This window comes from Anomaloglossus baeobatrachus, chromosome 4 (assembly GCF_048569485.1).
Source record: "Anomaloglossus baeobatrachus isolate aAnoBae1 chromosome 4, aAnoBae1.hap1, whole genome shotgun sequence".
Classification (NCBI taxonomy): Eukaryota; Metazoa; Chordata; class Amphibia; order Anura; family Aromobatidae; genus Anomaloglossus; species Anomaloglossus baeobatrachus.
Genome location: NC_134356.1, coordinates 209040704 through 209065097, shown reverse-complemented (window position 1 = coordinate 209065097; position 24394 = coordinate 209040704). Strand labels below are relative to the sequence as shown.

The window sequence follows — 24394 nt, the reverse complement described above, 5'->3', positions numbered from 1 at the left end:
AACAAGGTGGGGGTGTCTTTCCTTCGGCTGCTCTCTGCCCCTCCGCTTCTATTGGCTGCCTGCCGTCTGATGTCGCTGTGACGCCGCACAAACCTTCCCCTTAGAAAAGAGGCAGTTCGCCGGCCACAGCTAGGCAGTTAAGTATGTGTGACGGGAACTAACGATATTGTGCACCTCGGGCAGCGATTTGCCCATGACGCACAAACGACGGGGGCGGGTGCGATCGGCAGTGACATCGCTAGTGATGTTGCTGTGTGTAAAGTGGCCTTAAGAGCTTACATTCTACAGGAGAGAGAGAGGACCCTGCTGATTATAAGAGCTTACTTTCTACAGGAGAAAGAGAAACTTCTCACCATAAGAGAATACGCTCTACAGGAGAGATAGGACTCTCCTGATTATAAGAGCTTACCCTCTACAGGAGAGAGAGGACTCTGCTGACCATAAGAGTTTACACTCTGCAGGAGAGAGAGAACCTTCTGACCATAAGAGCTTACACTCTACAGGAGAGATAGGACCCTGTTGACGATAAGAGCGTACACTCTACAGGAGACCAGTGGCGTAACTAGAGTTTGAAGGGCCCCGGTGCAAAGTTTGGACCTGGGCCCCCCAACCATACATGACACTCAGGGTATGGGATAGTGTCGCTGAAACTTGGCTCTTTCCTTCAGCACCCAGGTTTTCCATGATCTGAAATCTCTTTCTATCAGCAGCTTTCCTATGTTCTGCTTTACATCTTGTCCTCATCATGTACCTTCCCCATGCTCTGCTATACATCTTTCCCTTAGCACCCAGCTTCCCCATGCTCTGCTATACATCTTTCCCTCAGCACCCAGCTTTCCCATGATAGCAGAGCATGAGAAAGCTGGGTGCTGAGGTGCTGAGGGAAAGAGCTTCTTTCCTTCAGCACAAAACTTTCCCATGCCATGCTTTATCTTTGTCCCCTTCATATATAGTTATCCAAATACTATAATGACCCCCACATAGCCTTCCATATAGTATAATGGGTCCCACATAAACCTTCATATATTATAATGCACCTCCCATAGTCCTCCATGTATTATAATACACTTCACATAGTCCTCCATATAATATAATGTAGAGCATAGTCCTCCATATAATACACATCCCACAGTCCTCGATTTAAGATAATGCACATCCCATAGTCCTCCATATAAGGCACACCCCATAATCCTCAATATAGTATAATGCACACACCATAATCCTCCATATAAATGCACACCCCATAATCCTCCATATAGTATAATGCACACTCCATAATCCTCCATATAGTATAATGCACACCCCATAATCCTCCATATAGTATAATGCACACCTCATAATCCTCCATATAGTATAATGCACACTCCATAATCCTCCATATAGTATAATGCACACTCCATAATCCTCCATATAGTATAATGCACACCCCATAATCCTCCATATAGTATAATGCACACACCATAATCCTCCATATAGTATAATGCACACCCCATAATCCTCCATATAGTATAATGCACACACCATAATCCTCCATATAGTATAATGCACACTCCATAATCCTCCATATAGTATAATGCACACTCCATAATCCTCCATATAGTATAATGCACACCCCATAATCCTCCATATAGTATAATGCACACACCATAATCCTCCATATAGTATAATGCACACCCCATAATCCTCCATATAGTATAATGCACACACCATAATCCTCCATATAGTATAATGCACACTCCATAATCCTCCATATACTGTAGAATAATACACCCCCATAGACCTCTGGCCACTGTTTACTCATTGATTAAAAAAAATAAAAACAGGTCCTCACCAGAGGCGTAGCTAGGGTTTCAGCTCAGGGCTTGTTAGACACACATATTTTTGGTCCGAGTGCGATCTGACAAAACATCGGATCGCACTCGAACCAATGTTTTCCAATGAGGCAGTGGTTATGTTCAATTTTGTTCTTGGACTGAGTGGTCTGGGAAAACAAATTGCAGCGGGCATGCGCACAATGATACACTGAAGTGTAGCGGCAGGGCCGTAGTTGGGGTTCATGCTGCCCCTACCAGTAAGTCAGTCTATAGCCTCATGCCGATGTGGCTAGAAGTATGCAAATTGCACACTTGTGGTCACATGACGGCCCCCTCTCACTGCCGGCACTGGAAAACCCTGACAGTTCACTGTGCATATGCAATGAGGATTTACATGTCTGCAGTCACAGGCTGTTAAACTGCCAATCAGCTTCATATAATCAAACGGTCAATGATCATTTAAAGGGAATCTGTCAGCAGGTATTTTCCCTCTAATCTGAGAGCAGCATAACATAGGGGCAGAGATTCTGTGTCATTACTGGGCTGCTTAGTGTAGTTTTGATAAAATCACTGATTAATCAGCAGCAGATTATCATTACAGGACTACTTGGCCTGTTGCCCGGTAGCCCAGCATATTCAAGAGCTTTTATCTGCAGCAGAGAAAACATTGATTTTATCAAAATGACAGCAAACAGTTCAGTAAGTGACACCGCTGGAACCAGGGTCTCTGTCTCTACATTGTGCTGCTCTCACATGGGGGAGCAAATCCTGGTGACAGATTCCCTTTAAAGGAGGCGATTGTCCAGTATAAATGCTCCCTTAGATCCAGGTACCTTATTGGTGACTTCTTCTCAGATTGTAATGGTCTCATCCCATTCTTCTTCATCTGGTCCAGATGCCATGATGACCTTGGACATCCACAGCTCGTCTCCGCAGACTTCCTTCTTCTCTGGTTTTCCACAACATATCCTAACACGATGCCCTAAAAAATTATTGTCATTATTACACCTAAATAAAAAATATCCATACATACTGTGCACTAAATAACCCGTATACTGTGCACCTGAAAAAAATAATTCCCCCACTATGCCCCTGACAAAAAAGTGACCCCGCATTGTCCCCCTTATGATACATGGCCTCCACACTGTCTCCCACTCATATACTATGACCACTGCACCATCCCTCCAGCATGAATTATGCTCCCCACACACTGTCTTTCCTAAGGGGCACTTTGCACACTGCGACATCGCAGGTGCGATGTCGGTGGGGTCAAATTGAAAATGACGCACTTCCGGCATCGCATGCGACATCGCAGTGTGTAAAGGCTGGATGATACGATTATCGAGCGCAAAAGCGTCGTAATCGTATCATCGGTACAGCGTCGGCGTAATCCATAATTACGCTGACGCAATGGTCCGATGTTGTTCCTCGCTCCTGCGGCAGCACACATCGCTGTGTGTGAAGTCGCAGGAGCGAGGAACGTCTCCTACCGGCCTCACTGCGGCTTCCGTAGGATATGCGGAAGGAAGGAGGTGGGCAGGATGTTTACATCCTGCTCATCTCCGCCCCTCCGCTCTGATTGGCCGCCTGCCGTGTGACGTCGCAGTGACGCCGCACGACCCGCCCCTTAACAAGGAGGCGGGTCGCCGGCCACAGGGACGTCGCACGGCAGGTGAGTGTGTGTGTGAAGCTGGCGTAGCGATAACTTTCGCTACGCCAGCTATCACCACATATCGCTGCTGCGACGGGGGCGGGCACTATCGCACTCGGCATCGCAGCATCGGCCTGCGATGTCGTAGTGTGCAAAGCCCGCCTTATGAAAAATAGTCGTCAAACCATCCCATCTCATTAACCCCTTCACCCCTGGGCGATTTTACATTTTTGTTTTTTGCGCCCTTCTTTGAAGAGCCGTAACTTTTTTATTTTTCCGTCAATCTTGCCATATAAGGGCTTATTTTTTGCGGGACGTGTTGTACTTTTAAATGAAACCATACATTTTACCATATAGTGTGCTGGAAAATGGCAAACAAATTCCAAGAATTTTAAAAGAAAGTGTGATTGCACGATGTTTTTAGGATATTTTATTCACCATGTTCACTATATGGTAAAACTGGTGTGTTAGTGTGATGCCTCAGTTCGGTGCGAGTTTGTTGACACCAAACATGTATAGGTTTACTGTTATCTAAGGGGTTAAAAAAAATCAGAAGTTTGTCCCAAAAAAGTTGCACATTTTTTGCGCCATGTCCCAAAAACCATAGCGTTCTCATTTTTCGGGATCTATGGCTCAGTGATGACTTAATTTTTGCGTCTTGAGCTGATGTTTTTAATGGCACCATTTTTGGGCAGATGCTATATTTTTATCATCAATGAAATAGGCTGGCAGCACTCACCGATAAAACGTTGCTTTTATTCATGCTTCACTCATGCATACAAAAGGCAGGCAAAAGGGGGGAGGGAGCACGCTGGACAATGGCACCGTTACGCACCACTAGGGGTGCTTCCACGGGTCCATCACACACACACTACACCCCTATATGTCACACATCCTGCTCCCCATAGAGCCTGCACCCCCCATATCACAAACACTACACCCCCATATCCCACACACCCTGCTCCCCATACAGCCTGCACCCCCCATATCACACACACTACACCCCCATATGTCACACATCCTGCTCCCCATACAGCCTGTACCCCCCATATCACACACACTACACCCCCATATGTCACACATCCTGCTCCCCATACAGCCTGCACCCCCATATCACAAACACTACACCCCCATATCCCACACACCCTGCTCCCCATACAGCCTGTACCCCCTATGTCACACACACTACACCCCCATATGTCACACACACTACAGACCCATATGTCACACACCCTGCTCCCTATACAGCCTGCACCCCCCATATCACACACTACACCCCCATATCTCACACACCACACCCCCATATGTCACACATCCTGCTCCCCATACAGCCTGCACCCCCCATATCACAAACACTACACCTCCATATCTCACACACCCTGCACCCCCCATATCACACACACTGCACCCCCATGTCACACACCCTGCTCCCCATAAAGCCTGCACCCCCCATATCACACACACTGCACCTCCATATCTCACACTCTGCTCCCCATACAGCCTGCACCCCCATGTCACACACCCTGCTCCCCCCATATCACACACACTACACCTCCATATCTCACACACCCTGCACCCCCCATATCACACACACTGCACCCCCATTTCACACACCCTGCTCCCCATAAAGCCTGCACCCCCCATATCACACACACTACACCTCCATATCTCACACTCTGCTCCCCATACAGCCTGCACCCCTCATATCACACACACTACACCTCCATATCTCACACACCCTGCCCTACATACAGCCTGCACCCCCCATATCACACACACTGCACCCCATGTCACACACCCTGCTCCCCATACAGCCTGCACCTGCCATATCACACACACTGCACCTCCATATCTCACACCCTACTCCCCATACAGCCTGCACCCCCCATATCACATACACTACACCCCCATATCCCACACACCCTGCTCCCCATACAGCCTGCACCCCCATATCACACACACTACACCTCCATATCCCACACACCCTGCTCCCCATACAGCCTGCACCCCCCATATCACACACACTACACCCCCATCTCTCACACACCCTGCCCCACATACAGCCTGCACCCTCCATATCACACACACTGCACCCCCATGTCACACACCCTGATCCCCATACAGCCGGCACACCCCATATCACACACACTACACCCCCATATCCCACACTCCCTGCTCCCCATACAGCCTGCACCCCGATATCACACACACTACACCCCCATATCCCACACACCTTGCTCCCCATACAGCCTGCACCCCCCCATATCACACACACTACACCTCCATATCCCACACACCCTGCTCCCCATACAGCCTGCACCCCCCATATCACACACACTACACCCCCATCTCTCACACACCCTGCCCCACATACAGCCTGCACCCTCCATATCACTCACACTGCACCCCCATGTCACACACCCTGCTCCCCATACAGCCGGCACACCCCATATCACACACACTACACCCCCATATCCCACACTCCCTGCTCCCCATACAGCCTGCACCCCCATATCACACACACTACACCCCCATATCCCACACACCTTGCTCCCCATACAGCCTGCACCCCCCATATCACACACACTACCCCTCCATATCTCACACACCCTGCCCCACATACAGCCTGCACCCCCCATATCACACACACTGCACCCCCATGTCACACACCCTGCTCCCCATACAGCCTGCACCCCCCATATCACACACACTACACCCCCATATCCCACACACCTTCCCCCACATATAGCCTGCACCCCCATATCATAATCACACACACTGCACCCCCCATATCACACACACTACACCCCCATGTCACACACCCTGCTCCCCATACAGCCTGTACCCCCATATCACACACACTACACCTCCATATCTCACACACCCTGCCCCACATACCTCACCCTGCATGTAATCCAACTTACCCCTCAAAAACTCTGCACCCCTTCAAATCCTTCTGTCACAGTCTGTAGCCCTCATATGCCGCTCACCCTGCAGCCCCCTCATATCCCCTCTTTTCTCATTACCAGTCATCATGTGTCCAAATCTCTTTCAGGAATCGATATCATTATCTTCTGTTTCTTTCTGCCCGGCATTCCTGTGTCTCCTCCCACACAGTCACATGGGCACATGACATCATCGCAGGTCCTGGAAGGATGACTTCCGTCTGCTGTTTAGGAGCACTTCTGCTCTGCCGCACGTCAGAAATGCCTGGTGGTCTCTCCAGGTCTGGGGCCCCTCTGTCCCCTGATGACACCGGGCCCCCCCGACTCACAGGCCGGCCCCCGGCGGTCGCATAGTCGGCCACTGAATAGCGCATCTCCTCTCTTAGGCCCCCTTCACACGTCCGTGATACACGTGCGTGTTTGGTCCGTTTCCGTATATACCGGAGACACGGCCAAACGTGCACCAATGTTATTTAATGTTTGAGGACACATGTGCGTTTTTCATTAAGGTCCGTGTGTCCGTGTGCGTGCTACGTTTGTGTCTCCGTTTTGCACGGATGCATGTCCGTTTTCAGCACGCAACACGCAGCACGGACCCAATGAAAGTCAATGGGTCTCTGCGCACGTCCGAGTGACACGGACGCATCTCTGTTTGCTCCCTGTACGTTTTTTGCTTTTTTCATGTGATGTCGATCTTTTTTCTTTTTCTGTTTCGTTCTCTCCCTCAGTCCGTCGGTCGGTCAGTCTCTCTCTATGTCTGTCGGTCGGTCTCTCTGTGTTATCTGTCCCTCTCGCTGTCTGTCGGTCAGTCCCCCCCCCTCTCTCATACTCACCGTTCCCCGATCTCTGGCGCGGCGCTGCACAGCTGTTCTCTAAACTCCGGCAGCTTTTCCTCTTTTGAAAAAGCCGGCCGCTCATTAAACAATCTCGTATTCTCTGCTTTCCCCGCCCACCGGCAAATATGATTGGTTGCAGTGAGACACGCCCATACGCTGAGTGACAGCTGTCTAACTGCAACCAATCACAGCCGCCGGTGGGCGTGTCACTATGGAGCAGAGAAATAAATAAATAAATAATTAAAAAAAACGGCGTGCGGTCCCCCCCAATTTTAATACCAGCCAGATAAAGCCATACGGCTGCAGGCTGGTATTCTCAGGATGGGGAGCCCCACGTTATGGGGAGCCCCCCAGCCTAACAATATCAGTCAGCAGCCGCCCAGAATTGCCGCATACATTATATGCGACAGTTCTGGGACTGTACCCGGCTCTTCCCGATTTGCCCTGGTGCGTTGGCAAATCTGGGTAATGAGTTATTGGCAGCCAATAAGTCCTAGATTAATCATGTCAGGCGTCTCCACATGATACCTTCCATGATTAATCTGTAAGTTACAGTAAATAAACACACACACACCTGAAAAAATAATTTATTAGAAATAAAAAACACTAACAAATTCCCTGGTTCAACAATTTAATAAGCCCCAAAAAGCCCTCCATGTCCGGCGTAATCCAGGATGCTGCAGCGTCGCTTCCAGCTCTGCTGCATGGAGGTGACCGGAGCTGCAGCAGACACCGCCGCTCCTGTCACCTCCACGCAGCAAATGAAGACAGCCGCGCAATCAGCTGAGCTGTCACTGAGGTTACCCGCGGCCACCACTGTATCCAGTGACAGCGGGTAACCTCAGTGACAGCTCAGCTGATCGCACTACTCACCTCATTTGCTGCGTGGAGGTAACAGGAGCGGCGGTGTATTCTGCAGCTCCGGTCACCTCCATGCAGCAGAGCTGGAAGCGACGCTGGACCATCCTGGATTACGCCGAACATGGGGGGCTTTTTGGGGCTTATTAAATTGTTGAACCAGGGAATTTGTTAGTGTTTTTTATTTCTAATAAATGATTTTTCAGGTGTGTGTGTGTTTATTTACTGTATCTTACAGATTAATCATGGAGGGTATCTCGTGGAGACGCCTGACATGATTAATCTTGGACTTATTGGCAGCTATGGGCTGCCAATAACTCCTTATTACCCCGATTTGCCAACGCACCAGGGCAAATCGGGAAGAGCCGGGTACAGTCCCAGAACTCTCGCATCTAATGTATGCGGCAAATCTGGGCCGGTGCTGACTGATATTGTTAGGCTGGGGGGCTCCCCATAACGTGGGGCTCCCCATCCTGAGAATACCAGCCTGCAGCCGTATGGCTTTATCTGGCTGGTATTAAAATTGGGGGGGACCGCACGCCGGTTTTTTTAATTATTTATTTATTTCTCTGCTCCATAGTGACACGCCCACCAGCGGCTGTGATTGGTTGCAGTTAGACAGCTGTCACTCAGCGTGTGGGTGTGTCTCACTGCAACCAATCATATTTGCCGGTGGGCGGGGAAAGCAGGGAATACGAGATTGTTTAATGAGCGGCCGGCTTTTTCAAAAGAGGAAAAGCCGCCGGAGTTTAGAGAACGGCTGTGCAGTGCCGCGCCGGAGATCGGGGAACGGTGAGTAGGAGAGAGGGGTACTCCATTCAGTCACTCAGGGGATTAGCGGTCACCGGTGAGTCCATCACGGGTGACCGCTAATCAGGACGCGGCACAGACAGAGCCGCGGTATGAGGATGAAGTCGGGTGAAGTTCACCCGAGTTCATTCTCAGCGTCAGTTAAGTTTCACGTGCACACACGACCATTCCACACGCACACACGGCTAGCATACGCAGTTCACACAGATGCCACACGGACCATAAAAACAGACACAAAAACGGACGTAACACACGTACGTGTTTTTTCACGGACGTGTGAAGGGGGCCTTACAGAGAGGAGCCGGCTCTGCAGAGCGGCTGCCGGGCCCCTATAACCCTGCGGGCCCGGTCGCAGTGGCGACCTCTGCGACCGCGGTCATTACGCCCCTGGATAGGACTTTGCTGACCATAAGAGTTTACACACTACAGGAGGGAGAACCTGCTTACCATAAGAGCTTACACTCTACATGGAGAGAGCGAAAGCCTGCTATGAGAGCATACCGTCTACAGAAGAGAGAGTTCTGACCGAATGCTGTAAAGTGGAGAAATGTTTCTCTCTATCCACCTTTCTTGTCTGCATTTCATTATATATGTATTTCCATCTAAGAAGATATTGCATTAAGGCAAAAATCTTTAGATTGGAGTTTAATAATAATTTTATACAGCGACTGTCTTATTTAATCATGTCAGCTCTAGCATGTTCAGGTCTAAAACAGCACAGATGTAGAAGTAATTAGTACATTATATCCAACATACTTTCACAATTGTCAATTTGGAGATCAAGAATGAAAATTGAGAACTACATAAAATATGCCAAACACTGGAAGTGGCGCTAACTGTCAAACTGAACAATTTATGAGGAATATATATATATATTTTTATATATATATATATATATATATATATATATATATATATATATATATATTCTAACAATATGGAACAGTTATAAAACAATCTAGATTTAACAGTGTGAAGAACTACTGGACACCCCTTATTAAAGGGTCCCGGGACGCCCCTGCTGGATGTTAAACTGAGCAGACCAGCAGAGGATGCAGTGGTTACTACGGAGGAGCAGCAATCAGTCTGGAGACTGTAATTTTTTAAAAACTTTTCTCACTCAATGGGCCCATTAATAAAGGGTTGACTAGTACTGGACAACCCATTAATACGCAAAAGTTAATGCCTTATTACCCCATGTGTTTTTGGCTATAAGAAGTTTCCACATTTAATTAAAAAACAAAGCTGCAATGTTTTGAACCAATAAAAAAAACACTTTGCGCAACGTTTTTTCACGCCCACAGATTCAGAAATTACTTTTTGGCGTTTCTCACTGTATGAAGCAGTCAGCATTTAACCATTGCAGTTAATAATTGAAAAAAGTGGTCATGTGTCATAATACTGGCACCAGTCTGAAAAAAAGCGATGGTACTTCTTAACAGACAAGGATAAACAGGTGCAAGCTGAACATGAAGAATACTCTAACAAATAAACAGCTGCACTCTGAAACACTAAGGTAAGCATAGTGAGATACGCCTTGACGTTGGCTGCTGGGCTCATATAAAGCTGGCATTTTTATGCCCTAACTGTCTCAATTTTTACGTTTATATCCTTAGCAGTAATGCATGTTCACATTGTTGTATTCAATGAATGACTGCATGTCTATGCGTTTCAGAATACATCTGTATATATTTGTTATAGGTGATAGGAGTTACGATGCCAGTAATACGGCAAAAAATCACTCAGGCCATTGATTGGCTGCAGTGGTCACCTATTGAATATTTTCAAACAAAAAACAACATCAAAGCTCAATAGGATCCCCGACTCCCTTTTTGAGTCTTTTATAATACATTTTAAGCAGGGTCCTTGCTCTAGTTCTGGGGCAAATACATACAGCTCTGGCAAAAATTAAGAGACCACTACACAGTTTTATAAAAATCAGCTTCTCTACATGTTTGACAGACATGTTTCCTAGAGGCAGGGCTCAAGTCATGTAAAGCTAGAAAAAAGCCTTTCATCAATGAGAAGCAAAGGAGAGCCAGGCTGAAGTTTGACAAAGACCATAAGGATTGAACCATAGAGGACTGGAGTAAAGTGTTGCACAAACGATTATTTGCTGTCACACGTACTTACCCTTCCATACGACCTCGATGTGGGTGGCGAACATCCACTTCCTGGAGTGGGAGGGACGTTCGGCATCACGCGGCAGCCGGCCAATAGAAGCGGAGGGGCGGAGATGAGCGGGACGTAAACATCCCGCCCACCTCCTTCCGCATAGCCGGCGGGAGTTGCGGGACGCAGGTAAGATCTGTTCATCATTCCCGGGGTGTCACACACTGCGATGTGTGCTACCTCGGGAACATTGAACAACCTCACGTTCAATTTTTAGCAATTGAACGACGTGCATGCGATGAACGTTTTAACGTTCAATCGCAATCGCACGTAGCTGTCACACGCTACAATATCTTACGATTCCGGATGTGCGTCACTTACGACGTGACCTCGCCGACACATCGTAAGATATATTGTAGTGTGTAAAGCCTGCTTAAGGTAATCTTCTCTGATGAGTCTAATTTTCAGCTTTGCCCAACACCTGGTCGTCTAATGGTTAGACAGAGACCTGGAGAGGCGTACAAGCCACAGTGTCTTGCACCCACTGTGAAATTTGGTGGAGGATCGGTGATGACCTGTGGATGCTTCAGCAAGGCTGGAATTGGGTAGATCAAACTTTGTGAAGTACGTATGAATCAAGCCGCATACAAGGTTGTCCTGGAAAACAGTTGCTTCCTTCTGCTCAGGCAATGTTCCCCAACTCTGAGGACTGTTTTTTTCCAGCAGGACAGTGTGCCATGCCACACAGCTAGGTTAATCAATGTGTGGATGAAGGACCACCACATCAAAACCCTGTCATGGCCAGCCCAATCTCCAGACCTGAACCCCATTGAAAACTTCTGGAATGTAATCAAGAGGAAGATGGATAGTCACAAGCCATTAAACAAAGAACTTCTTACATTTTTGCACCAGGAGTGGCATAAGGTCACCCAAAAGCAGTGTGACAGACTGGTGGAAAGCATGCCAATACGCATGAAATCTGTGATTAAACATCATGGTTATTCCACAAAATATTGATTTCTGAAATCTTCCTGAGCTAAAACATTATTACTATTGTTGTTTCTAAATGATTATGAACTTCTTTTCTTTGCATTATTTGAGGTGTGAAAGCAATGCATTTTTTTTGTTATTTTGACCATTCCTCATTGTCAGAAAATAAATATAAATGTATTGCTTGGAAATTCGGAGACATGTTGTCAGTAGTTTATAGAATAAGAGAACAATTTACATTTTACTCAAAAATATACCTATAAAGAGAAAAATCAGAAAAACTGAACATTTTGCAGTGGTCTCTTAATTTTTGCCAGAGCTGCATGTATATATATATATATATATATATATATATATATATATATATGTATATATATATATATATATATATATATATGTATATATATATATATATATATATTGGAAGGGATAGCTTTTGCAGCATCTGAAAAATAGGAGATATTCTAATTAAAAATGTCTTAGTTTCCTAAGGGCTCATGCGCACGTTGCTTCTTTTTGCGTTTTGTTTTTTTACAATTATTATTTTCAGTGCAATATCCCAGCTATTGTAGTATTGTACTATTATACACTGTATAATGGCATTAGTCATAGGATATAGATTTTATTCATATTCATCTCATGAGTATAATTCAATGCATAGTTTTTGTTTTGTACTGTATGGTGATGATATGCTATGTGCATGATGGAAATTGAAAGGTTACAGACGTGAAACGTGCATAAGGGACAGAGAGGTTGCTTGGAAAAGTGTTTTCAGTGAAAGTGACAGATGAGATTGGAGCCATAGGGGCTCCTTAGTGCAATTGCTGGATTGATTGTGTGATATATCTAGTACACTGAGTCAGTCCATTTTCTTGCCATACATCACGATACATACAAATTTCCTATCACCTGGGAATGATTGCATGGGTCATTATTCCTATTCAGCACCGTACGGCACAGGTTATATTCCAGCAGATGTCGTACATAATAGTAGTCCCACTAGTCACAGCTTGGGTCTCGGCATGAATGAGGTTTATGATAGGGATTCAGTGAAAGGGTGCAGAGGCAAATTATTTTTATGAAGGGTGGTCCCACTGAGACGAAAGACGAAAGCAGAATGTTTGACAGGGAAATCTGCCATAATGAGGTGTGATCCCACGCAGTGAGTGGGAGTTTAGAAAAGCAGCTACAGCTTTAACACTGTCTAAGCAGAAAAAAGCCAGATAATTACGTATTAGTCTGCCTTATAGTGCTTCATTAAAGCGCGGCAATTACTATATGTCGCACTATGAGTACGCGCGGGTCGTTACGTACATGAGCCTACATTACCTGTCTTCACAGATAAATTGATGGAGCACAAATAGGCATAGTAGTAGGTCTACAAATCTCATAATAATAATGTTTACATCTGAAAACGCTCCAGGCATCAGTACACAGCGTAAAGCTTACAATATTACTTACTAGGCTATAGATCCAATTAGCTTAACATCGAATTCAATTAGAATATTCGTGTATGTTAGTTCTACAGCCTTAATGGAATATTAGAAAGAACATCGATGACATGACAGGTTCCAGAGGAGACGGAGGTATATTAAAAGGAAAAAAAGAGACGAAATTCTGATGATACCTGATCACCTTACCAAGTGTACAATGGATTAGCACAATAGATCAATGTACAATCAATGTACAGTATCCAGACGGTAAGATATTTACAACTGAGATTGATTGGCATCCTACAAATATCAATAATACACATCCAGTATAAGACATGGCCTTATAGGCAGAACAAATCTGGATAAGAACAGTCTTCCCCACATGTTATTTAGAGTACCAGAAAACAAATCCTCAGTATAGAAACAGGGAAGATAGAAATACTCACTAGTTAGGGGTACTTTGCACGCTGCGACATCGCTAGCCGATGCTAGCGATGCCGAGCGCGATAGTACCCGCCCCCGTCACACATGTGATATCTTGTGATAGCTGACGTAGTGAACATTATCGCTACGGCAGCTTCACACGCACTTACCTGCCCTGCGACGTCGCTCTGGCCGGCGACCTGCCTCCTTCCTAAGGGGGCGGGTTGAACGGCATCACAGCGACGTCACACTGCAGGCGGCCAATAGTAGATGAGGGGCGGAGATGATCGGGACGTAAACATCCCGCCCACCTCCTTCCTTCCGCATAGCCGGTGGAGGCAGGTAAGGAGATGTTCCTCGCTTCTGCGGCTTCACACACAGCGATGTGTGCTGCCGCAGGAACGAGGAACAACATTGTATCTCCTATTGGTGCGACATTATGAAAATGTCCGACGCTACACAGATCACCGATTTACGATGCTTTTGCGATCGTTTATCGGCGCATCTAGGCTTTACACGTTGCGACGTCGTTACTGGCGCCGGATGTGCGTCACTTTCGATTTGACCCCGATGATATCGCAGTAGCGATGTCGCAACGTGCAAAGTACCCCTTAGGCTTGTTCGTGTTTTATTATGTAGTGTATTCATTGCGTGAACATATTGGGGTAATAATTGTGTGAACATTTTGGGGTATTATGTGACATATTGGGGTATTAATTGTGTGACCATATTAGAGTATTTATTGTGTGACCATATTAGGGTATTGATTGTGCGACCATATTATAGATTGTGTGACCATATTAGTGTATTGATTGTGTAAATATATTAAATATATTGGAATATTTATTGTGTGAATATATTGGGGTATTAATTGTGTGAACATTTTGGGGTATTATGTGACCATATTGGGGTATTTATTGTGTGGCCATATTGGGGTATTAATTGTGTGGCCATATTAGAGTATTTATTGTGTGGCCATATTGGGGTATTAATTGTGTGACCATATAAGGGTATTGATTGTGTAAATATATTGGAATATTTATTGTATGAATATATTGGGGTATTAATTGTGTGAACATTTTGGGGTATTATGTGAACATATTGGGGTATTAATTGTGTGCCATATTAGAGTATTTATTGTGTGAACATATTGGGGTATTAATTGTGTGGCCATATTAAGCGGGCTTTACACGCTACAATTTATCTAACGATGTGTCGGCGGGGTCACGTCGTAAGTGACGCACATCCGGCATCGTTAGTTAAATTGAAGTGTGTGAAACCTCCGTGCGATTGTGATTGAACATCAAAACGTTCATCGCATGCACGTCGTTCAATTCCTAAAAATTGAACGTCGGGTTGTTCAATGTTCCCGATGTATCACACATCGCAGTGTGTGATACCCCGGGAATGATGAACAGATCTTACCAGCGTCCTGCGGCTCCTGCCGGTGGCTATGCGGAAGGAAGGAGGTGGGCGGGATGTTTACATCCCGCTCATCTCTGCCCCTCTGCTTCTATTGGCCGGCTGCCGTGTGACGTCGGTGTCACGCCGAACGTCCCTCCCACTCCAGGAAGTGGATGTTCGCCGCCCACATCAAGGTCGTATGGAGGGGTAAGTACGTGTGACGGGAAATAATCGTTTGTGCGGCTGTTGCAACAAATTGTACGAGCCGCACAAACGATGGGGGCGTGTGCGATCGCATACGAGATCGCACACGCAATTGTAAAGTGTAAAGCAGGCTTTAGAGTATTTATTGTGTGACCATATTAGGGCATTGATTGTGTAAATATATTAAATATATTGGAATATTTATTGTGTGAACATATTGGGGTATTTATTGAGTGTCGATATTGGGGTATTAATAAATACACCTATATGATCACACAATTAATATGCCAATAGGGTCACTCAATAAATACCCCAATATGTTCACACAAAAAATACCCCAATATGTTCACACAATAAATACTCTAAAGGTGTCACACAATTAATACCCCAATATGGTCATAAAAAAAATATGTTGGGTCACACAATAAATACTTGAATATGGTATATTGTTTAAATGTTATTGAAGCAAAAAAGCTCCCTAAGGAAAACATGTTGTATATGAAGAACAACACCATCTCTGGCCATTATATAATGTATAGCCTGCATTTTCAACAGTTTTTACCTCTGCAGGCTTTTTTTCTTTATTAGCAGTTTACTCTGAGCTATTGGAAGGAGACTAGATGCTATTGTTTCTCCCATACAGAGGATAGTGCACAAGGATGGATTTCTTCTCTTCACTCCTTAGTTAACATGAACATGAACAGCAGCAGCATGCAGGACATTATAAAGCAGTACTTAGTTGTGTAGATGTGAATCTAAAAGTCCCGTCACATTTAACGACTTACCAGCGATCCCGAAAACGATGCGACCTGGTAAGGATCGCTGGTAAGTCGCTGGGAGGTCGCTGGTGAGATGTCACACAGTCAGATCTTACCAACGATGCAGTAACGATCAGCGACCTGTAGAACGATCTCAGCAGGCGTTGGGACTGTGTTAGGAGGTCGTTGGTAGGCGTCAAACACAGCGATGAGTCCTGCCCAGCAGGACATCGTCTTTGAAGAAAATGGTCCCAACCATTCAGCTACGACTAGCAATCTCACAGCAGGGGCCTGATCGCTGCTAGGTGTCACACATAACGAGATCGCTGGCAGGATCGTTGCTGCGTCACAGAAACAGTGACGCAGCAACCATCTCGTTATCGATCTCGTTGTGTGTGACGGGGCCTTAACACTGGGGCTTATTAAAAAGCACAGCATCATTCTTCTGTGTCTCCCTCTGGTTGTTAACTCAATCAGATCCTCCCCTCTATGTAGAATATAATAGGAGGTAAAACTTGACACTTTATCGGACTGGTACTCCATATAGTCTTCAGCAAGATGGAGTTGAGACAGTGGACGAATTCTGGAGGTAGGGGAAGAAGTGGCTCATAAGTGGAGAAAGAAGGCAAATTTTCTAAGCTATATTACAACGTTTCTTATATTTGTATGTACCATTGTGTTATGCATAATTTGTTAAAAGTACAGTTCCCCTTTAAGCTAACAATAGATGTTCATTCATGGACCCATGCATACAAATATAAGCTGTAATCAAATCAATTGCTGTCTCTACTAAATACTGATTTAAATGCATAAATGGCTATATGTCAATTATTTTGTTTCTTTAGATTAATTTTTAAGTATTTGTTTACACTTTGACATTAACAACTACTTTTCGGCAGATCAGTGTCAAAATGTCTTGGATCTCAAGGGAAGTCTAAATAAAGCCGCAATATTGCTGCCAACAAATGTGGATTCATACCATTGATTTCTGACTCTCGGCCGCTGATAATTTAGCTTTGAACGCTAATTTAAATTGTAACTGTCATTTCAGTAAACTTTGCAACCAATAGTACAAGTGAATATGAGAAACTTTGTAATACATCATATGCTATCAGATAACTCTGATACATTCTCCAATTATGATCCACCTATTCCTCCCCTATGTCACCAAAGCTTATCAGTGCTGCAGTTGGCTATTTTTCTTATCCCAGATCTGGAGTCACAGCCACAAGGCTTAGTACTGGTATTGTGACGCCCTGGGCAAGCCAGGGGTCACAGGTCATCACACCACCACACCCTACATCCCAGTTAGGAACACCAAAGCTAACCAGAAAATCCTTGTTGCCTTCCTCCAGAGGCTGATGTTCACACCAGGGGGTGGGCCAGGCGGTTGGCTCCGCCCACCGAGGAGTTCACAGCTCTGGAGGCGGGAGAAACCAGGCAGTTCAGTTCAGTTAGGGAGGTGAAGGAGTAAACATGAGTTGAGTTAAGGAAGTGAAAGTAGAAGGAAGTGAAGTGGTAAAGGAGGAAAGCAAGAGTGGTGACAGGAAAGAAAAAGAGTGAGAAGCCTGAAGTGGTCCAGCTGTGTGTAGGACCGGGTCAGCAAGGTCAGCAACGACGGTGACTGTCCAGAGGGGTGACTGTTCGGGAGTTCCTGGAAGGACCGCAGACGGGTAGTGACCCGGCGGTCTGGAGCAGCGTGCAAAGGACAGTCAGCACCAGGGCAGGGGCCTCTCGGACCCCGGCAAGGCTAGGAGTCGCCATAATTTGCCGAATCCGTCAGTGAAGGGGACGTAGATCCCCCAACAACCAAGTCCCGATTGAAGGCAACAGTCCAACCATTAAGGAGGAACACCGCCACCGCCAAGGCACCAGTTCCTCAGGGCCAGCGTCTGCGGGCAGAGTAGAGCTCCTCCGGTCCAGCTTGAAGCCGGGGAGCGGGTTACCGGTGGGGACCCATGGCTACCAACTTAGAAACATCAGGTGCAGGTCAGAGGGACATCACCGTTACCTACTGGGAGAGCAAGTGCAGCCGTCCATGGGAACCGTCTTTCCAGCCGTGTGGTTTACCGTAAAACTGTGTCAACGTCTCAGGCTGAGTGAGTAACACAGTGCCGCAAGGCACAGCGCTGCCCCCGCGTCCCTGCGCCCACCAGGCCCTGCACCTCCCTCACCATCACCGGGCCCCGAGATCACCAACCCCTACCCACGGAGGGGCAACGCAACACCTGGCTGCTCCGCATCACCATCCCCGGGATCCCCATATTGAGCAGCGGTGGTGAAATCACCACAACCATGGGTGGCGTCACGGACAATAAACTATCCCCACACCCAACAACCCCCCTTTCACTCACGGGCGAGGAGTGCCGCTCGAGAGCCCCCGGGATCCGGCCCACAGCTCGAGCCACCCCGGAGCAGCAGCCGCCGGACCTGAGCAGAAGGGGTGAGCGTAGTGTGCTGACACCCTCCTCCCCGCCCGCGACAGTATATGGTGTCCTCCATGCTGCTACAGCTACTTCTGTACCTGCTAAATAGAAGAAGCTGGAATTCCTCTACTTCTGTGTATGGGAGACCTCACTGCAAAACTAGTTTATAGAGAACTGAAATTTTGACAAGAGTCATTGCAGGAGAACACTAGTGAAAAGTTCAGCATGTGAGCCATATTTTGGCAAGAAATAGTTGTATTTCTCCTGTACATACAGATTAAAAGTTATTCTGAAAAGTTACCTCAAGTGACATACATACTTTAACCCCTTCACGACCGAAGATGTACTCTAAGGGGTTAACAGGCGCACATGTCTGCTGATCAGATCAGCAGATATGTGCGGGGGTTACAGGTGACTGCGGTAACTGGAGGGACACCACCAATGACATACTAGTACGTCATTGGCCGTGAAGGGGTTAAATATAGCAATATGTCTATATTCATGTTGTAGCCTCAAACACAGATTCTGTCATCAATGCAAGAACATTATAGACAACATGATGAAAACTGGACTGAACAGTCATATAAGGTCTGAAGACGCCATTGGTGTCCATGTAACAGATTCAATGCTCATATACTGCAGCAGAACCACAGTTGACCACCAGTGTCTGGTACCTAATTCAGCCGTTTCATTAGTTACTACTGTTAAAAAAGTTACTGTTTAGAAAGTTACTGCTTAGTCAAAGGAGTTTTCTGGGCTGAGAAGAAAAATTAGTAGTCACTCTACATGCCAGCAGACTGTCAGATCGTGACAGTGCGTAACGTGACAGATCGCAACTGAGTGCACACAAGACAGCATGTATGTGATTTGCATATTTGTGGTCATGGAAAGACTAGACTCTCCTCTGCGAGAACTTTGAGAGAATCAGAGTCTAGTTTGCCTGTGATGCCAAGTATGCAAATCGCATACAGGGAACTCGTCTTGAATCTGAGCTTCATCAGTGTCTTGAGTTCCAATTTTCATCAGTGTTTGGTCAATGTCTCAGTTTTACCATCAGTGATTTTCCCATATGAAAAAATAAGCTTCTTCTACCAATTACAATGTTATTGAAGAACAGCATATTGACTGTACATTGATGTTCTCCATGTCATGACTGTAGCTTGACTCTGACGGGGTTAAGTCAGGTGGGAGGGGTCTGTTCTGTTGTGCCTTGTTCCAGGACTCACACAGCTTTATTATGGCGTGGAGATCTCCAGAATGCCGTCAGTAATAGTTCCTGCAGTGTGCGCAACTGGTTATTGTGAATTAGCCCTGATCCGTCCTGCTGCCCAGCTTACCTCACCCTGACCTCTGTTTCCCTTGTGCTGTTTCTCTGCTCTGTCTCCCAGACCCCAGTCCTGTTCTGTGTCTTGGTCTCCTCCCCTTCTTTTTTACTTACTTTCTTCTCCTGACCTCAGACCTAGGTAACATTTTCTGACCATTGCTCTGCTTCCTCTTTTTGGCTTCTCACGTGACCTCTTGGCTCCTGACCCTCGTGCTTCCACCTGTTTACGGCTTGCTCACTCTCTTGTTCAGACGTGACGTCCTGGTTTAGACTTAAGGCCGCTTTACACGCAACAATATCGCTAACGAGATGTCGTTGGGGTCACGGAATTCGTGACGCACATCCGGCCTCATTAGCGACGACGTCGTTGCGTGTTAAACGTACGAGCGACCGCTAATGATCAAAAATACTCACCTTATCGTTGATTGTTGTCCGGTCGTTCTAATCCCGATTATTGTTGCTGCTTTTGCACGCAGGTTGTTCGTTGTTCCTGAGGCAGCACACATCGCTACGTGTGACACCCCAGGAACGACGAACAACAGCTTACCTGCATCCTCCGGCAACGAGGTGGGCGTGTCTTTCCTTTGGCTGCTCTCCGCCCCTCCGCTTCTATTGGCCGCCTGCCGTGTGACGTCGCTGTGATGTTGCACGAACCGCCCCCTTAGAAAGGAGGCGGTTCGTCGACCACAGCGACGTTGCAGGGAAGGTAAGTATGTGTGACGGGGCCTAACAATATTGTGCGCCACGGGCAGCGATTTGCCCGTGACGCACAAACGACAGGGGCAGGTACGCTCGCTAGCGAAATAGCAGCGTGTAAAGTGGCCTTTAGGTTTGCTGACTACCCTTTCACTGGTGCGTGAGCCCCCTTGTGGGCTTTAGTCTAACTGTTCTTTGGAGTTCTATCTCCATTCTACTTCTGCGCCCCATGGTGGAAGCCTGACAATCCATGTGCTGTATGTGATTTTAATGAACTAATATGGTTAATTGTGATTCTTGACTCAAATCAAAAATTGAATTGTCTCTACTATTTTTTTGTGGACACAATTCCGCAAACAAACACAAACATGTGAACAGGACCACAGATTATAATGAGTTTTATGCTGTCTGTGAAAGCCATGGATAGAACACATATATGAAAATCACACGTCTGAATGATTCCTTTATCTCAAAGGCAGATAGAGTTTCTAGGTTGTTATCAGATTATCTAATTTTCTCATAATTTTTTTTTGTCATTTCCAAAAATTAGGTAACCTTCCCAGTAGATACAGAATATGTACATTTGCTTTTAAGTGTTTAATCTTGCCGATAGATATTAGGCGTAAAAATGATCAACAGGTGCACAACTCTTTTACTCTACTTTTATATACGAGGACAACATACCTCAAACACAAGTCAATAACACATAAAGGACCATAATAAAGGGGCAAACACAGACAAGACGTATATCAACAGTCAAAATAAAGGACATAATTACATAAGCAGGGTGCAAAAAGACTTACAGCTCATGTCTAGAACTCACACAGGAACTGGTCTATTGCAGAAGAGCAGGAGAAACTTGGAGACAGAGGAACAGCCACTTTATATGAAAAGGGGAAGAAAGAGGAATGGATGGGGGAGAAGACAGGTAAAAACAAAAGGGTTGGGGAGAAAAAGAAAGACATACATTAATATAAAGGGAGTCATTAAAGGGGATAATAGAAAAACAATGTGACATTAAAAATAATATGTGTTATAGTTATGCCCAACATGTATCCCTATGATGTACGCCACCATACATAATGTTTCCAATTTAGCCTGATCTCAACACATACTTAGGCCTCTGACACACATCCGTGCCGCCGGTACGTGTTTGGCAGTGTTTTCACGTACCGGCGGCACGGAGACACGTGGACCTATGTTTTCACTATTGTATGGACACACGTAAGTATTTTGGAACGGAACATGTGTCCGTTCCGTACTTACGTGCGTCCGTGATTTTTGCACGCTGTGGCCTCCAACACACATCCGTTTAAAACACGCATGTGCCGTGAGACACGTATTTTCCCTGCGTGTTGCGTGAGGTAAGTACGTGTCTCAGGTACGTGCGGTCCACGTGTGTTCTCCGCATGCTATCTGCGATAACACACGGAGAACCGGTAATTTGCATACTCACATGGTCCACGCTACTGTCCAGGGTCCTGATCTTCGGCTCTAGCCCCGCCCACTCCCCGCTGACGCTGCTTCCGGCCGAGCGTAGGGGCGGAGATAAGCGCCCAGGACAGCACGCCCACCTTCTTTACATGCTCATAACGAGCGGCGGCCACAGGAACAGGTTGCAGCGGTAGAATCTGCGGGGCTGGTGGAGGTGAGTATTTGTTTTTTTTATTTATAAATTACTGACACGTGTTCTCCGGCACGTGTCACACGGAACCGCATCCACACTACATCCGTGTGGTACGGGTGCGGGCCATGTGACACCCATGATGCCGGAGAATACGTGGACATGTCAGTGTGAGGAAATCACGGACACACGTAAGTACGGAACGGACACACGTTCCGTTCCAAAATACTTACGTGTGTCCAAACAATGACAACATAGGTCCACATGTCTCCGTGCCGCCGGTACGTGAAAAAACTGCCAAACACGTACTGGCGGCACGGATGTGTGTTGGAGGCCTGACATGTCCACGTATTCTCCGGCAGCACAGGTGTCACACGGCCCGCACCCGTACCACACGGATGTAGTGTGGATGCGGGCCTGTGTGACACGCACCGGAGAACACGTGTCATTAATTTTAAAATAAAAAAAACAAATACCTCCACCAGGCCCGCAGATTCTACCGCTGCAAACTGTTCCTGCCGGCCGCCGCTCGTTATGAGTGTGTAAAGGAGGTGGGCGTGATGTCCCGGGCGCTGATCTCCGCCCCTCCGCTTGGCCGAAGCAGCGTCAGCGGGGAGTGGGCGGGGCTGGAGCCGAAGATCAGGACCCTGGACAGCAGCGCGGACCACGTGAGTATGCAAATTAGCTGTTCTCCGTGTGCTATCGTGGATAGCACACGGAGAACACACGTGGACCGCACGTACCCGAGACACGTACTTACCTCACGCAACACGCAGGGAAAATACGTGTCTCGCGGCATGTGCGTGTTTATAACGGATATGTGTTTCAGGCCTTAGAGATACCTTACCAAAAACAGAGGTAGCAGATTGGATACATCAACCAGTAGAACATAGGAAACCATATTAACACAACCTTAATAGTATTTGCTGAAAAGTATTGTGTGAGAGCGCATAAAAGGGACCAAAGAAATTATACCTTTGCAAGAGAGAAATGGATGTTTATAGGAGCTATAGGCAACTCCATTAAAAAAATGTCACTTTTTCTTTTGACAAGTAAATCATAGTGTGGCCTCTGTAGCAATCAAGCAAACGTCTGTGTCCACGCTGTGAGTAGCTAATTTTTTCCCACATTGAAATACCAGTAAAATCACCAACCAGCAGCTTAAAAGCAATCTGTCAACAGGATTTCACCCCCAAACTATTTATCTGTGCATGTAGCTCTTTCAAAGACAAGTCCAGCAATACCTTTACATGGCCAGTCTTTTCCGCCATTACTGAGAAATCAGAGTTTGAATTAATATGGAAATAACTCCAATAGATCTGAAGCCTCTGTCACTCCAGCTCTATTGTTTACCAGGCTCCACCCCTCTTGCTTAACTAACAGTGTTTATGATGTGTGACTTGCCAGTCAAGCAGGAGACGATGGTACTGGGCAGGCAATAGAGCTGGAGTGACAGAGGCTTCAGATCTACAAATAGCTCCTCAGCACCATTTGTATATCGATTCAAAAGATTTTGTATTGTACTTGTCTATATATGCCCCTTTTTCACATGTAAAACGCTATGGAATAAATAGCGCTATAATAAATAATAATAAGTAGTAGCATAGGAATGAATGGGGCATGTAAAGGTATTGTCGGAAGTTTCTTTGAAAGCACTACATACGCATATAAATAGTTTTGGGGGTAAAATCCTGCTGACAGATCCCTTTATTACTTAGCACATCCAGTCCGAAAGGTGAATGTACAAAAGCTTGATAATAATAATAATAATAATAATAATAATATATTATTATTATTATTATTATTATTATATTACTTTGTGGCTTAAAGGCAAGTTGTTAGTTTACCAATTATAAGGCTTTCAACAATCATAAAGGATTTTTGCATGATCATCTTGTGGACTACTCATAGTTTCTTTAATGTATAGATGTATAATCATCTTTCAGCCAATTAAAGAGTATCTGTCACCAGGCTTTTGCTATTTAATCTGAGAGCAGCATGGGGTTGAGATTCTGATTCTAATGATGTGTCACTTGCTGGGCTGCTTGCTGTCATTTTGATTCATTGTTTTCCTCCAGAAAATCTA

At 46.0% G+C, this 24394-nt stretch overlaps 1 protein-coding gene across 2 annotated transcripts in view; it reads right to left on the bottom strand.

Moving 5' to 3' along the window:
* HTR4 (5-hydroxytryptamine receptor 4) overlaps positions 1–24394 on the bottom strand; it is a 698746-nt gene that overhangs the window by 91295 nt on the left and 583057 nt on the right. Inside the window, exon 7 of one of the 2 annotated variants that reach the window (XM_075342359.1) lies at positions 21488–21564. The exons of the other annotated variant lie outside the window; for it this stretch is intronic. Within the exon in view, the coding sequence (XP_075198474.1) occupies positions 21504–21564 (61 nt within the window). The 3' untranslated portion in view covers positions 21488–21503. The remainder of the gene's footprint in view (positions 1–21487; positions 21565–24394) is intronic. 2 annotated transcript variants of the gene reach the window in all.